The sequence below is a fragment of the Tupaia chinensis genome, unplaced genomic scaffold, assembly GCF_000334495.1.
Source record: "Tupaia chinensis unplaced genomic scaffold, TupChi_1.0 Scaffold000207_1, whole genome shotgun sequence".
In the NCBI taxonomy this organism is placed as follows: domain Eukaryota; kingdom Metazoa; phylum Chordata; class Mammalia; order Scandentia; family Tupaiidae; genus Tupaia; species Tupaia belangeri.
In genome coordinates, this window is record NW_006159682.1 from 2,842,714 (window position 1) to 2,856,949 (window position 14,236).

The window sequence follows — 14,236 nt, forward strand, 5'->3', positions numbered from 1 at the left end:
TGTATGGGGGATAGGTGATAGTAGAGCATGGGAGGGAAGGGTTCATGGAAAAAACATTTAACAGACACAAGAAAGTAAAGTTCTCTGTTGAAAATCATATATGTGGTAATATATTTTATTTGATTGTCATGCACTGCATAAAGATGCATGACAGTTAAATGTAAATACGAAATCACAAAATACAAAAACAGCAGGCATTATTGTTTGTTTCCAAATTTAAAAGAAATGCTTTTAAGTTTTCATGATTAAATATGATGTAGTTGTTTTCTTTTAAAAAGTTTTCTTCTGGTAGATACCCTTTATCAGATTAAGGTCTTTTCTATGATCAGTTTTTTAAATGTTAATGATCATGAAAATGTTATATTTTGTCAAGTGTTTCCTTTTTCACCTTTTGGGATAAACTCCTTTAATGAATAACCATAGAATATCATGATTTACTCTAGAATTTTAAAACAACTTTATTATTAGAGTAAGTTCAGGTTAGTCATGATTTATTGTTACCCTTTCTTTTCCTCCAACATATTTGCTTTTTAAAAAATACTGGTAAAGAGATTTTTTTTCTTGCAATATCCTTTTCAGATTTCATTGGCAAAGTTACGTTGGTTGGACAAAACAAATAACACATGATCCCTCACTTTCACTTATCTGGAATAGTTTGTGTAAGATTAGTGTTTTGTCTTCCTTACATGATGGAAGAATTTACTTTGTGAATTTATCTACACATGGCATTTCCTTTATAGAAAAGTTTTTCATAATGTATTCAATTATCTTTTTAGGTTTAAAAGAACTGTTCCAATTTTATATCTTTTATTAGTTTTGCTAAGGTACATTTTTATTTTTCTATAACCTTGCCCCTTTTCTCTAATTTTTAATATTATTGACATGTCTCATTATTATAATAGCTATTATTTTTTACCTCTTCAATACTTGTATTTGTATTCTATTTTCTATTCTTCAAATGGGTAAATTGTGCCCTTTCTGTGTTTTTCTTGATTAGAGGTTCATTATTAAACTGTTGTTTTTGAATCTACTAACCTTCCTGTCCTGGACTCTCTAATTTATTCTAAAAGTTTTCTTCAGGGACCCCCCCACCCCTTAACCTAATGGTTAAGGTGGCCAAATCTCAAATCCCATATGCTTTAGTGTTGTTTGAATTCCTGCTCTAGCACCTTGAAAACCATCCCAGGCATATGTGCATGTGTGCCCCCAATTGAGACAGGATAGAGAAATGAAAGAAAAAGTATTGCAGTGTGACCATATCCCACTGGGAATTGCTCTTTCTCTCTCTTTCTCTCCCTCTGTTTAGTGTACACACCTTTCAACGATTTAAAAAAATAAAAATTTTCTTCAGTTTTTAAATTGTTTATGTACTACAGAGACAGAAAGAGACAGAGAGATTTTATAGGGTCTCACTATTAGGATTCTGTTCCCTATACTCCCTGCTTGCCAGACACACTATACCCTCCACATTTAGGTTGCTCTGGGATCTGAACTCAGGCCTCCCATATGTCTCCAATCTTCTGCAGCAGTGCCTTACAGCCTGTATCATTGCACTGAGCCTTTCTTTTATTTTATATAAACACAATGATATAATCTGTGAATAATGAACTTTAAATCTTTTCTATAAATTCTTATACTTTTTGCTACCTTTTTTTTTATGCAATCAAACTTTCAGTATGATGTTTAATGGAAGCAACAATAGTGGCAACATCATTGTTTCCTGACTTTAAAAGGATCATTTCTTATATTTCACTGTTAAGTATTATTGCTATAAATTTCCAGTAGATATCTTTATAGGATAAAGGAATTTCTCCTTTATTTCTACTTTGCAAATGTTTGTTTTTAGAAATTTGAATTGGCATTACATTTTATCAAATTTTAAAACTATATTTGTTGATAATTTAGTATTTTCCACTTAATCTGTTAATATCTTACTTACATCAATAGCTCTTTTTGATGTTGAATAATCTTTCCATCCCTATGGTAAATCTTATGTCATGTTGATGTATTATTTGTGTGTTAGTGTAAATTTACTTGTGTAAATTTACTGCTAGATTTAAATTGGCAATATTTTATTTAGAATTTTCCAATCAACGTTTATAACTGAGATTGGGCTATATTTTCTGATCTCCAGTTGCTTGTGCCTCATTTTGCTTCAAAGTTATAGGAGCTTCAGAAAATAAATTCTTTTTAATTTTTGTGACACAAATACATACATAGAATTTAAAAAGTCAGATGCTACTACTGCAAAAGGAAAAAAAAATAATAGTCTCTATTTATTCCATCACTTTGACTTCTGCTTTCTTAAGCAAGAGTTGGCAAACTTTTGTAAAAATAAAATAAAATAAAGAGTAAATATTTTAGGCTTCCTGGACCATCAGGTCTTTGCCATAACTCTATCACAATGCAGAAACAATACCTGATGAATGAGCATGGCTTTATTTACAAACCAGGCAGCAGATAAGATTTGTTTTGCTCCAGACAAAAATCACTTATATTTCTTTCCATTGTTTCCCCCTGATATTACTTCGATATTTCTTTCTTTTGTAATGATAAAGTATGCATATGTGTAAATGTGCGAGTGAGAGAGAGGGAGACAGAGAGAGAAGTGCCATTAATAAGGTCTCATCATGTTGTGATCTCCTTTCTCCAGCCTTCCAGTTCCTCAGAATCTTTTTCACTTACACGCAGTTTTCAGGCCAACTCAGGGATCTAAACCTGCAATCAGCCATGTGACTTCCAGCACTTCAGTCTAGTTTGCTTATGGACTATGCCACCTGCCTGAACCTACAGCTGTATTTCTAAAGAAAATTTCTCTACTGCTAATTATTCATTTTAGTTTTAGACAATATTTATTGATTTCTATTTTTCATTATTTGTTAAAGAAAAGATCTTGTTCTGTAACTGTCATTCTGCCACAGCCTACTGTATAGTTTGGACTATGGGCATGTGCCATCATGCCTGGCCTTTAGATTGGGTCGGAAATTGAACCTTGACCTCCCATGTGGCCTTGCTTTGCAAAGCAACAGTGTTTTATCAGTTTGTGTCACCATTGCTGGACCAAGACAGTATTTACTCACTTTTTTACCGTTCCATAGAGCATAGTCATTTCACAATCCCATCTCTTCTATTTCTCCATCTTGTTGGGATTGTGGGTATACACATACACATGTGCCCAGTGTGTTTTTCAAGGCACCAGAACTGGGATTTGAACCACGGTCAGCCATGTGGAATTCAGATCCATGGACCAGAGGCTACAATTCCAGCCCTATTTGTAAAACTTTTATCTTTGATTGGGAATTGATTCTTCCAGAGAAGAATTCTCCAGTTGCCTTATTGTGGAAGATAAGCTTGACTATCAGTATTCTGGAAGTACTTGACACTGGTTCTCAATTCCATCTTGCATCTATGAAACTGAAATATCCATACTTGAACCTCTCCAGAGGATGATCCTCTAGACTAAGTTCACAACAAAGAAGAGGTAGTCCCTTTGTTTCTTAATGTGAGGAAAACAATCTGGGGGATTTAATTTCCCTTAAAGACTTTTGATCAAGTACTACCTGGAACCCCAACCTTCAGAGATTTAATTTTCAAAATAGATGACTGCTGATTGGCTTATCCTATGGGTGCAGAAGAAAAATAGAAAGGCAAATCATTAATGAGACAAAGAAATGTGGTATTATCTGTTGAAGGTAATTTATAGTTTATCAGCTATACTAGGGAGAAATGTTCACCTGTTGAAATATCCATTTTGTAAGCCAAATAATGTGATTAAATGTATAAAAGAAAATGAAATTTAAAAAAATAAATAAAAAGAAGAAAAGAAAAAGAAAGACAAACGAGCAGCAGAGAGCTAAATTTAAAATTAAAAGAAAAATTAAAAAATATATAGAGAGATGGAAAGAGACAGAATAAGTAGGATGTTCTAACCTGGCTTCTGGCTAGACTGGAGAGCAGGAGGGTGAAGGCTGGGCAGAAGGTCTTCACTGGTCAAAATCCCTGAATGTGACCACTTGTAACTCAAATATAGATGGCTGCTATCTCAAACAAATGAGATAAGACTTCAGATATCAGTTCCTCAGGGTGAGGCCCAAGCATCCATAGTGTTTTTTTTTTTTTTTTTAAGTTTATTTATTTATTCCATGAGTGAGAGAGAAGGAAAAAGATAGGAAGAGACACAGAGAAAGATACACTACCCCTGACAGGGTCCAGGTTCTGCCACTCACCCCTAACTTCAGCCAGCCCAGATCACAGGCACACAACCTCTAATATACTCAGGAAGGCCTCAGGGTGCAAACCAGTAACCTTCCCATTCACATCTACATCACAGTGCATTGTGTTTTACTGCTGTACCACTCTCTAGCCCCATAACTATAGTTTTTGAAAGCTATGTAAGTAATTCTAGTCTGTAGCCAGATTATTCTAATACACAAAATAGTGAAATAATATGAAGTGCTTGACTCAGAATTTGGTGCATAGTAATTGATCAGATATAATTATTATATTTGTAACTATTACCTTAAGGGTGCTGGTGCTGTTTCTTGTGATGCCGTTCAATAAGTAACTTGATGAGTAAGTATAAAATATGGAAAGCCAAGATTTCTTGTATTGCCTACTTCCAGATTCCTTTGACTCTCATACTGTATACTGCTTTGCTAAATGACTGGAAAACATTAAAAATGCATGGACAGGAATGGAAGGAATAGTACTTTTTCTATGTAATGTTATAGAGAAATTATGATCTTAATGGTCATAGCACTCAAAAATTTTAAGTCCTAACTCAGTTAATAGGTCAAGCACTTTTTGGGAGCAAGTCACTTAACTTTAGCTTCAATTTCCTTGTGTCTAAAATTGGGCTGAAATAAACAAATTTTGTTTTGGGTGGAGTAACTAAATAATACAGCCTGGGTAAGATACTTAGGAAATTTTCTAGGAATGCAGTAGGATGTTAAAACATCAATAAACGTTCCACTTGATTTCTCACTTCTTTATTCCAGCTTCAGATATGCACATCAGTTCTCTGTCAGCTTTCTTTCTGTATTCATCAATAATCTAGATTTGGAAAATACAGTATCGCTTCCAGGTTCACTGGAAGTGGACCTGACACCTAGAATCCCAGAAGAAAAAAGGGGGATTAAACCCTGAGGTTCAAAGGCCATTTGTCTCCTTGATATTGATTTTCTAAATCAGACAGTAGCCAAGACCCTGAGAGAAGTAATTGAACTGACAATAGGCAGGTCTATGTTATTAATAATGGAACAGCCTTGGACATTCTTGATGACCTAATTTAATGACAGAAGAGAGGTCTGCAACTGAAATTTCTGGAGATGGGGTCAATGACTGGGTCTCTCAGGAGAAAGAAGTTATTCCCAAGAGCTTATTTCATGGAACAAAGCATTTTATGATAGTCCTGAACATGAGTCCAGAGGAAATGGTTTTGATTTTCTCTTTATTAATAAAACAAAAATTTAAAGGCTTAAAAAATTACCATTATATTTATTTTATATCCTTAGTTTGGAAAACAGACTTGGTTAGAGTTATGGAATTTTGGAGTGATAGCGAATAACTCAAGGGGAATTATCTCCTGGATTCAAATATCAATCTTTTTATCTATTATTTGGATGATTTTGAGCAAGTTAGGTAATGTCTCTGAGTCTTAGTTTCCACATTTATAAAATGTTAATATTTATTTTAGTTACAGAAGAATATTTAAAATTTTTTAAAAATATTTAAAATCCCTGGCATTTGATACTGTATAACATCTCACACAATGCATATTTGTCAAATGAAATAATACATGAATTTTAATGGTTTCCTCTCTTTAACTGCCTCTGGATAAAAAGACTAACCTATAGAAACCTCTTGAAAACAGTTCCTTTACTCCAGCTATTCTACCTGTCCTACCTCTAGTCCTCATCATCTCTCATCGAGACTATTTCAGTGGTCTTGGGTATCTTCTAATACCAATTTTTCTTTCTTTCACTCTCTCTCCTTGTCTCTTAACAAAGTTGTTTGCCATGGTTGGTAGTAAGACTTAGGAGACATTATTATCTCAAGAGAAAATGAAAGTTATTAAGAGCAAGAATGCATGGGGTGTGTGTGTGTGGGGGGGGGTCCTGAAGCCTCAGCCCACTTGCTAGGAGGGAGAGGGTTTCTCTTATAGGGTATCAAGCAATTCTGGAGGACTGTAGTTGAGACTGATATGCAGTACAGTTAGGCATAATGGCATAAGTGTACATGAAACAGGCTGTGTGGTCTTTTTGATCTATCTATAGGAAATTGGACCTCCCAGTACTCACTTTGGGTCTTTATCTGCTATTTCCAGTGTCAATGTGACCTTGTAGTAGCAGCATCTGGAATGTGGGTTCTGGTCAAAACCAATTATGCAGAAGTTGAACCTTGGTTCCTGGTCAGGCATGGAGTGATACAAAATGGTGCTCAGGAGAGTTTTACTATATGAGACCTTCTATTGTTTGCTAAAACAAATGTATAATCTCTCTAAACTCTACCACCTCCTTGGAAAGGCTTTAGACATCTAGAACATCCTCCATTTTAAAGGCAATACCTAAAGAGGGGTTGGAATTTACCTTAAGGACCTGTGGCCCTGTAAATTCATGCCATTGTTAGGGATTGAAGCTAATACCCCTGGCTACTGGCAGAGGATAACATAAGCAGTGTAAAAGAGGACACATAAACTCCGGTTCTAGGCAAAGAGGTCCTGAGTTGTTGGGGAATTTTTTACTTGGAATTTTGTATTTCATTATGATCTAGCTTTATTGAACTTCTAATGTACTGCCATTACCTTAATGATAATATTATTAGTTTCCATAGAAATTCTAGATCAGCCTAGAAAGAGTAAACATAATTAATAATAAAAGCTAAAACTTACATAGCATTCACTGTATACCAAATACAGTTTTAAATACTATGTATTTATTAGCTTATTTAATTCCCATCAGACCTCCATGAGGTGTGGGTACTGTCCTTTTTCCTATTTTCCAGATCAGAACACTGAGATATAGGGAGATTTTTAAAATTTTTGTTTTTGTTTCTTTTTTTAAGGGAGATTTTTGCTATAGGGTGCACACACTCGCCAGAGAGACAGAAAGTGAGAAATCACCCCCCTTCCCCAGGGAGGATGGCCCCGCTGTCATCCCTTCTCCATTCTCCTCGTGGGATTTTGGGCATGCATGCATACATGCCTAGCGTTGAGTTTTAAGCCACTGGGTCTGGGACTCGAACCATGGTTGACCATGACTCGAACCGTGAGAATCCAGCAATATAACCCTTACACCATTTGTTGGTCCTAGGGAGATGTTTAATAGTTTGTCAGTGTCATACAACTCAAAAGTGGTAGAGTTGGGATTAAACATTTTCAGTTTTCTAGATTAGTGCCATTAACTACTATGCTTAGTTGACACGAACATATTACATTTCTGTGAGTGATATTTTTCCTCACTGTACTGTTGACTGATAGTCCATATGACTTCCTTTGACCCTGCTTATTATATCCTGTCTTAATTGTCAGGAAATGGCAATTTGCATAGCATGATCTTCTGATGAACTTTTCCTTCTTTCTTTTTCAGAGAGTCATTTTCAACATTGTTAACTTTAGTAAAACCAAGAGTCTTTATAGAGATGGGATGGCCCCTATGGTGAAATCTACCAGCCGACCAAAATGGTAAGTGTCTCTTTCTGGTTAGAAAATTTGACCCAGCATTCGTCTTCTTTACCACTGGGACTCAAACTTACTGTCACTGATAAGAATGAATACTATGAGTTTCTGCATAGCCAATATTTGGGTTCTTGGTACTGTTCTTCGAAAATGTTGGAAACATACTACCATTTTTAGATTGACCAGCATTCTGAGAAAAGTACAGTCTGTTTTTTTTAAACTTCTTATTCTGTTTCCCTTGTATGATGGTATCTTTGGAAGCATAATTAAAATTTGTTCCTTTTTTGTCTGTTTGTTTTGTTTTGTTTTAGCCTAGGTAGAGATGATATACAATAACCTAGAAGGACACTGGAAACTACAATTTAATAAATTTCTCTTCCTTTGCTTTTTTTATTTTGATATTATATAGATGTTGTTTTGGTGGACGCTAAAATTCTATTTGTCTCATTGCTATAGTGAAGAGGAGAAAATTTAGATAGGACTACTAAATAATAATAATAATGATCATAATAATGATAACAGTAGTAATAATTACGACTCCATTTACTAAGCGCCCATTCTGTGTCAGCTACTTTACTTTGCTATTAACAAATTTCCAAGGGAGATTTTAAGTGTTCCTCTATTACAGATGAAAAAAAAAAAATAATAGGGCCAGGAGAAGTCAAAGTACTTTCTCAAAACCATAAGCAGTAAGACGAGGAGACTGTGTTATTTATATTACTCCACACTGACTTTCTAAACAATTTGTTCCTCATCCATCCATTCATTTATTCATTCAACATTTGATAGAGTAGAACAAAATGAGAATTTTTAAAGACAGAAACTAAGTACTATTCATCTATCACACAGTAGGTGTTAAGTGAATGCTTGGTGAACTGAACTGAATTTGATATGAGAATTTACATGTAAAGTGCCTGGCACTTGGTAAGTGCTCAATAAATGTCATCTATTATTAATAGTATTATGTAAAACATTATACAAATGCAAGGAATTGTTAATATTATTCTAGCTTTGATCCTTGTTCAAATTTTAATGACTAGTAAGAAGATAGTCTCCAAATATCTATATTTATAGAAAACCAGCAATTCATAAATATTGAATTGTGCTTTAATCTACAAATGATACTTGGCAATTTTCTATAAATGCTGGACTGGGGAAGTTCAGGTTTGTAAAAGTGTAGGCATTTGGTGATGATAATAAAAACTGTTTATAAAAAGGCAAAAAATATCTCCCTGGGCATATTTTTTTGCTCTGCTGTTTCAAATCAATTGAAGTGCTGCTCCTTCTCTTAATTTTCTTTGACATGAGGTCTGCACAAGGGGTAGACCTTTGTTTTGAGTCTCTGAATCTAGCCCAAGCAGATAATAATAGTATTCATCAGGCCCCTGGTAGTGTGGAAGTTAAGGCAGCTGGATCCCACATGGCCAACTGTGTAATTCGAGTCTCAGACTAGGAAGCTTAAAAAACACACCAGGCACACATGTATGTGCATACATACATGTACTCAACATCCTGAAAGGAGAAATGGAGAATAAATTGCAGTTTGACTATTCCCTGTTGGAGGGAATTTACATTTTCCCTCTCTGTCTGTCTCTGGCAACTCATGTACCCTCTGGCGAATTAAAAGTAAATAAATAAAACTTATCTTCCTATTGATAGGCATATGTGTAGAAGAGTACTTCAAACCTTGCTAGTAAAAGGACATTACTGTTTATATGCTCATGGAGGGTCTTCAAAACAACTTTGTACATCATTTTATTTTTTTCCAGATTCAGAATTGGATTGTTATGTAGCAACAATGATCACCATTCCATTCCTTTTTCCCAAGTGTACAGTTTGGGAGTCATTTTTTTAAATGTGCTTTTTAAGAATTTTTTTTGTTATGTGCTTCTGAAAATCCTTAAACCTTAATTAATTTTGTTTCCTCCCTCTCAGGGAAAAATACTTGCCTCTCTTTCAGTACCCTTGATAAGATTTTGAGATATTAATGAGTCTGTCCATTTGTATTATAATATTTTAGCATTATGTTAGTGCTCTTATGCAACGTTGGCAGGCTCTCAGTAGCAGCCATTATCCAGTCACTGGGCTTGTTGAGTGGTCTGAAAGAGCCTAAGTTTTGAGAAGTGGATTATTTTTTTTTATTGCTTTGTAATTTAATCCAATCAAATTGTTTGTTTGTGTGTGTGTGTGTGTGTGTGTGTGTGTATTTAATTTACCATTGCCAGACCTTGAACACAAAGCTATTTACATTGTTTCATAGTGTTCTTTCCTCAAGCCAGATGTTTGATATTTATTTATATTGTAGGATTAATGAGCATCTTAATGTGGTATGCACTGATCTAGGTACTGAGATATAATATAAATATGCTGTAAAACATTCATTCCAAAAGAGAACTTTCTTGTTAGATTTTTATTAACTAATCTGTAGAGTTCATAATTGTTATTTTCTCTGCCACTGTTTTATTTTGAGCATCCTTTCTTTCCTCTCAGTGCTCTCTGCTGAGGACTTTCTTCCATTCCTTGTATCAGTTACCTGTACCAAAGCCTGTCTGCCAATAACCATTATCTTAAATGTGCAAATGGTAGGCAAAGAAGTGGCTGTGACTATTTGACACTCTGAATATTAGTTTTTATTGGCTGCAAGATGTCTGTCATAATTTAGAGTTCTAGTCAATGCCCTAACTCAAGCCTGACAAATACCTTATGAATACCAATATTATAGTATCTTCTCAATGTCTTCCTGATTCCAACGATTCCAATACCAAATGAACCACTATAACAAAAGTTTCTGATACTTTTCTTGCCCAGGATTTTACTTCCTTTGATATTTCAAACAGGGACATGGAGAAATTTTTATCTCAGGACAAACTTAAAAATGCCAAATTGCCTGGTTGTGTATATAGAAAATTGAGAAAACTTAATTTCTTTATCTTTTCAAGGTGAAACAAAGGGGCTATAACTGATCCTATGGCTTTCAAGTCATAGCATAGACATGGCAGTTTTGTAAAAAGCAAATGAACAAAAGACACAACTGAAAAGCTATTATGCAAATAAATATACAGCTCTCAGGGCTGTTCTGCCTTGAGGAGATAAGGTCAGAATACCTAGCAGCAAGGAGAAGCTGAAAGATTCAGAAATTTTTTGTTGTTTTAGTTCACTTAATTCTCTTTACATATTGTTCCTCTTAAGGGTTGTGGTTAGGACTCTGTACCACAGTTTCTGAAATAATAATTCATTACCTTTTTTAACAGTAGCTAAGGCTGAGATTGCTATATGTTGGGCACTATCGGAAATTTTTATTAAAAGACAGCTGAGATCTGTATCCTCACCTCTGCAGAAATAGAGACTTGTATTTATACAACTAGTAAGTGGTGGCACTAGCTGGAAATCCTATGACTCCAGGTCTCTGCTCCTCCCAAATCCCATACATGGGGATGGTGGTAGAAGGGAGGTCATATAGAGAGAAGATTACTACAGGACTCTGAGAAATTCCTTATCTTTGACTGACTAATATACAGTGTAAAATTCATTCTGCATGCTCTAATGATATATAGTGATTGAACTTATAAAAATAATAAAATTGTTAAGATGATAAGGAAAAAAAGATCAGGAAGAGAATATAAAGCTCACAAAAGAGGGTGAGAGGGACTGGCCACAGAGCTAGGAAGAAAACCAAGAAAATGGTCATAAAACTAAGAGGTTGTGTTTTGTTTTTATAAAAAGAGAAGATTACTACAGGACTCTGAGAAATTCCTTATCTTTGACTGACTAATATACAGTGTAAAATTCATTCTGCATGCTCTAATGATATATAGTGATTGAACTTATAAAAATAATAAAATTGTTAAGATGATAAGGAAAAAAAAGATCAGGAAGAGAATATAAAGCTCACAAAAGAGGGTGAGAGGGACTGGCCACAGAGCTAGGAAGAAAACCAAGAAAATGGTCATAAAACTAAGAGGTTGTGTTTTGTTTTTATAAAAAGAATCAGTGGTTAATATTACCAGCTGCTGTTGAGAGATCAAATATAATTAAAGTCTGAAAGTGTCCAATGCATGTAGTGACATGGAGGTCTTTAGAGACCTTGGTAAATACATTTTAGTGATGTAGAGAGTGATGAGAATTCAAACTAGGGTGTGTGGCTTAAGAAGTGAGTTGGAGTAGAGATCAGGAGATTGTGTACTGGTTACATTGCTGGACTCCCACATATTTTACCGTGATTTGAGTCCTGGGCCTGGTGGCATAAAACTCACACCAGATGTGTTTACATATGTGCCCAAAATCCTGAGAGGAGATTGGAGGAGAAGGGATTGCAGTGTGACCATCCCTCCTTGGTGGTGATTTCTTGCTTTCTGTCTGTCTTTCTGGCAAGATCACGTGCCCTATAGCAAAACCTCTCTCTCTCTAAAAAAAAAAAAAAAGAAAAGAAATAAAAAAAAGAAGTGACTTGGAAGATGGGGAAGATATGAAGAAATGGAGACAATAAATAGGGGCAGTTCTTTTAAATCTTTGGCTATAAAAATAGAGAAAATATCGGCAGGCTCATGGGATAGACAGCAAGTAAACACAGTTATAAAACTTTATTTTTCTTTAACATTTTTGCCATAGGGCATGTGTGCTCTGTAGAGGGGGAGTTGGTAGAGGGAGAAAAAGACAGAGAGAAAGTGAGAAATTACCCCTGAGGTAATGGCCATGCCACAAGTCCCTTCTCATTCATTCTCCTCTCAGGATATTTAGGCACACATGCCCATGTGTCTGGGTGTGATTTTCAGGCTGCTGGATCCAGGACTTTATCTGTGGTCGGCCATTTGGGAATCCAGCACCATGACCACTATGTCACCTGTTGGCCCCAGTTAAGATACTCTTTTGAGGGACCAGCAGTTGGAGTAATGGCTATGTCACTAGACTCCCATGTAGTCGACTGTGATTCAGGTCCTAGACTCAGTGGCTTAAACTCACACCAAGCATGTATGTGTGCGTGCTCAAGATCCCGAGAGGAGAATGGAGGAGAAGGGATTGTAGTGTGGCCTTCCCCCTGGAGGATGATTTCTCACTTTCTGTCTCTCTGTCTCTCTCTCTGGAGAGTGCACATGCCCTATAGAAGAAACCTCTCAAAAAAAAAAAAAAGATGCTCTTTTGAATTAAGTGCAATGATAGAGGTATGCCTGCATAGCAATGGATTTATACCATCTACAATTCTTAGTGTAATGATAATATTTGCATTGCTACTATTGGACAAAACTTAAAATTTTGAAATTAGTGGTATCTATTTTTAAATAATGAGATTCTACTCTATTACTACAAATAAAAAATAGTACTTGGTTTGAAATTGCTGATTCATAAATTAATATTTTGTAAAATAAATTCAAATTATGTTTATGATTAAATTATATCTCCTGATTACCCATATACCTATTCTTATTCCTTGCCTTTTTTAAAGTATTGCACTTATTCCTATCTAGCACACTATAATGCATTATTTATTTTATTAACTGTCTCTCCCTCTGAAAAGTAAGCACAATGGAGATAACTATTTTGATCATATTTGTTTAGTTCTGCATCCCTAGCATTTAGAATTGTACCTAGTACATAGTAAGTACCCAATAAATATATGTTAAATAAATAAAATAATCCATTATCCATCCACTAAGCCTAATACTCATTTTTAATTTTACATTTTTTTAAATTTTTTCCTTGATTTTTGCACAGCAATACACAAACATATACACTCATCTATATATTGTGCTCTTTTTGCTTAACATTATGTCAAAAGAGTTTTTCTATACTTTCTTCAAGCTTTCATCATACTGTACTTGAAAAACACTTTTTTAATGTTTGTGTGTGTCATGACTTATTATCCCATATTCTATTGATGGTCATTTGGATTTTCACCATTTTTTTCTAAAGTTGATGACAATATGTAGAAATTTGGTTTGTTAATTTTTTAAACATGAATCAAATTTCCCCACAAGGGGAATTTTATTGATTACTTTATTCCCTCAGAAAAGACCAACTGTAATCCAATGAGGTGAATATTTACCTCAAGATTTTATTGTTTTCATAATAAAACAAAAGATGATGCTTAGAACTGGATCACTTGACCCTTCTCTTTTTATCACCTCCAAGTTCAAAATGCTTACATCTCTTAATAGCCAGCATTCTCTTAGATCTGCAGTCAGGTTCAATACATTTAAGCCTCTGCACAATCTTTATAGTTTTTGCCGTTTTTCAAAAATAGGCTTAGTCTGTCTACCATAGCCACTCTGCTTCCTGTCATAATGCCCCTTTCCCCGAGCAAACAGACAATCCTTGCCCTTTTTTTTTTCTTTTGTGTTGTTGATAGGTTCAGCAATTTGTTAAAATATTTTTCTTCTTTTTTTTATTTTTATTTAAATTTATTTATTTACATTCATTCACTGTACATCATTGCAGAATACAAAATTAGATTTTCCATCCAGAATACACTGTATATTGGTTCAATCAAGCACATCAACATACATGATATCATCAACAAATAATTTTCCATTTCTTGTTTTCTGTATATTTTGCTTTTTTTCCCAT

The 14,236-nt window shown here is 34.7% G+C and overlaps 1 protein-coding gene across 2 annotated transcripts in view; it reads left to right on the forward strand.

The window, feature by feature from the left end:
• Positions 1–14,236, forward strand: part of AGBL4 (AGBL carboxypeptidase 4) — a 1,284,896-nt gene that overhangs the window by 491,121 nt on the left and 779,539 nt on the right. For both annotated transcript variants that reach the window (XM_006147266.1, XM_027771347.1), the window contains exon 3: positions 7,587–7,681. In XM_006147266.1, the coding sequence (XP_006147328.1) occupies positions 7,587–7,681 (95 nt within the window). The remainder of the gene's footprint in view (positions 1–7,586; positions 7,682–14,236) is intronic.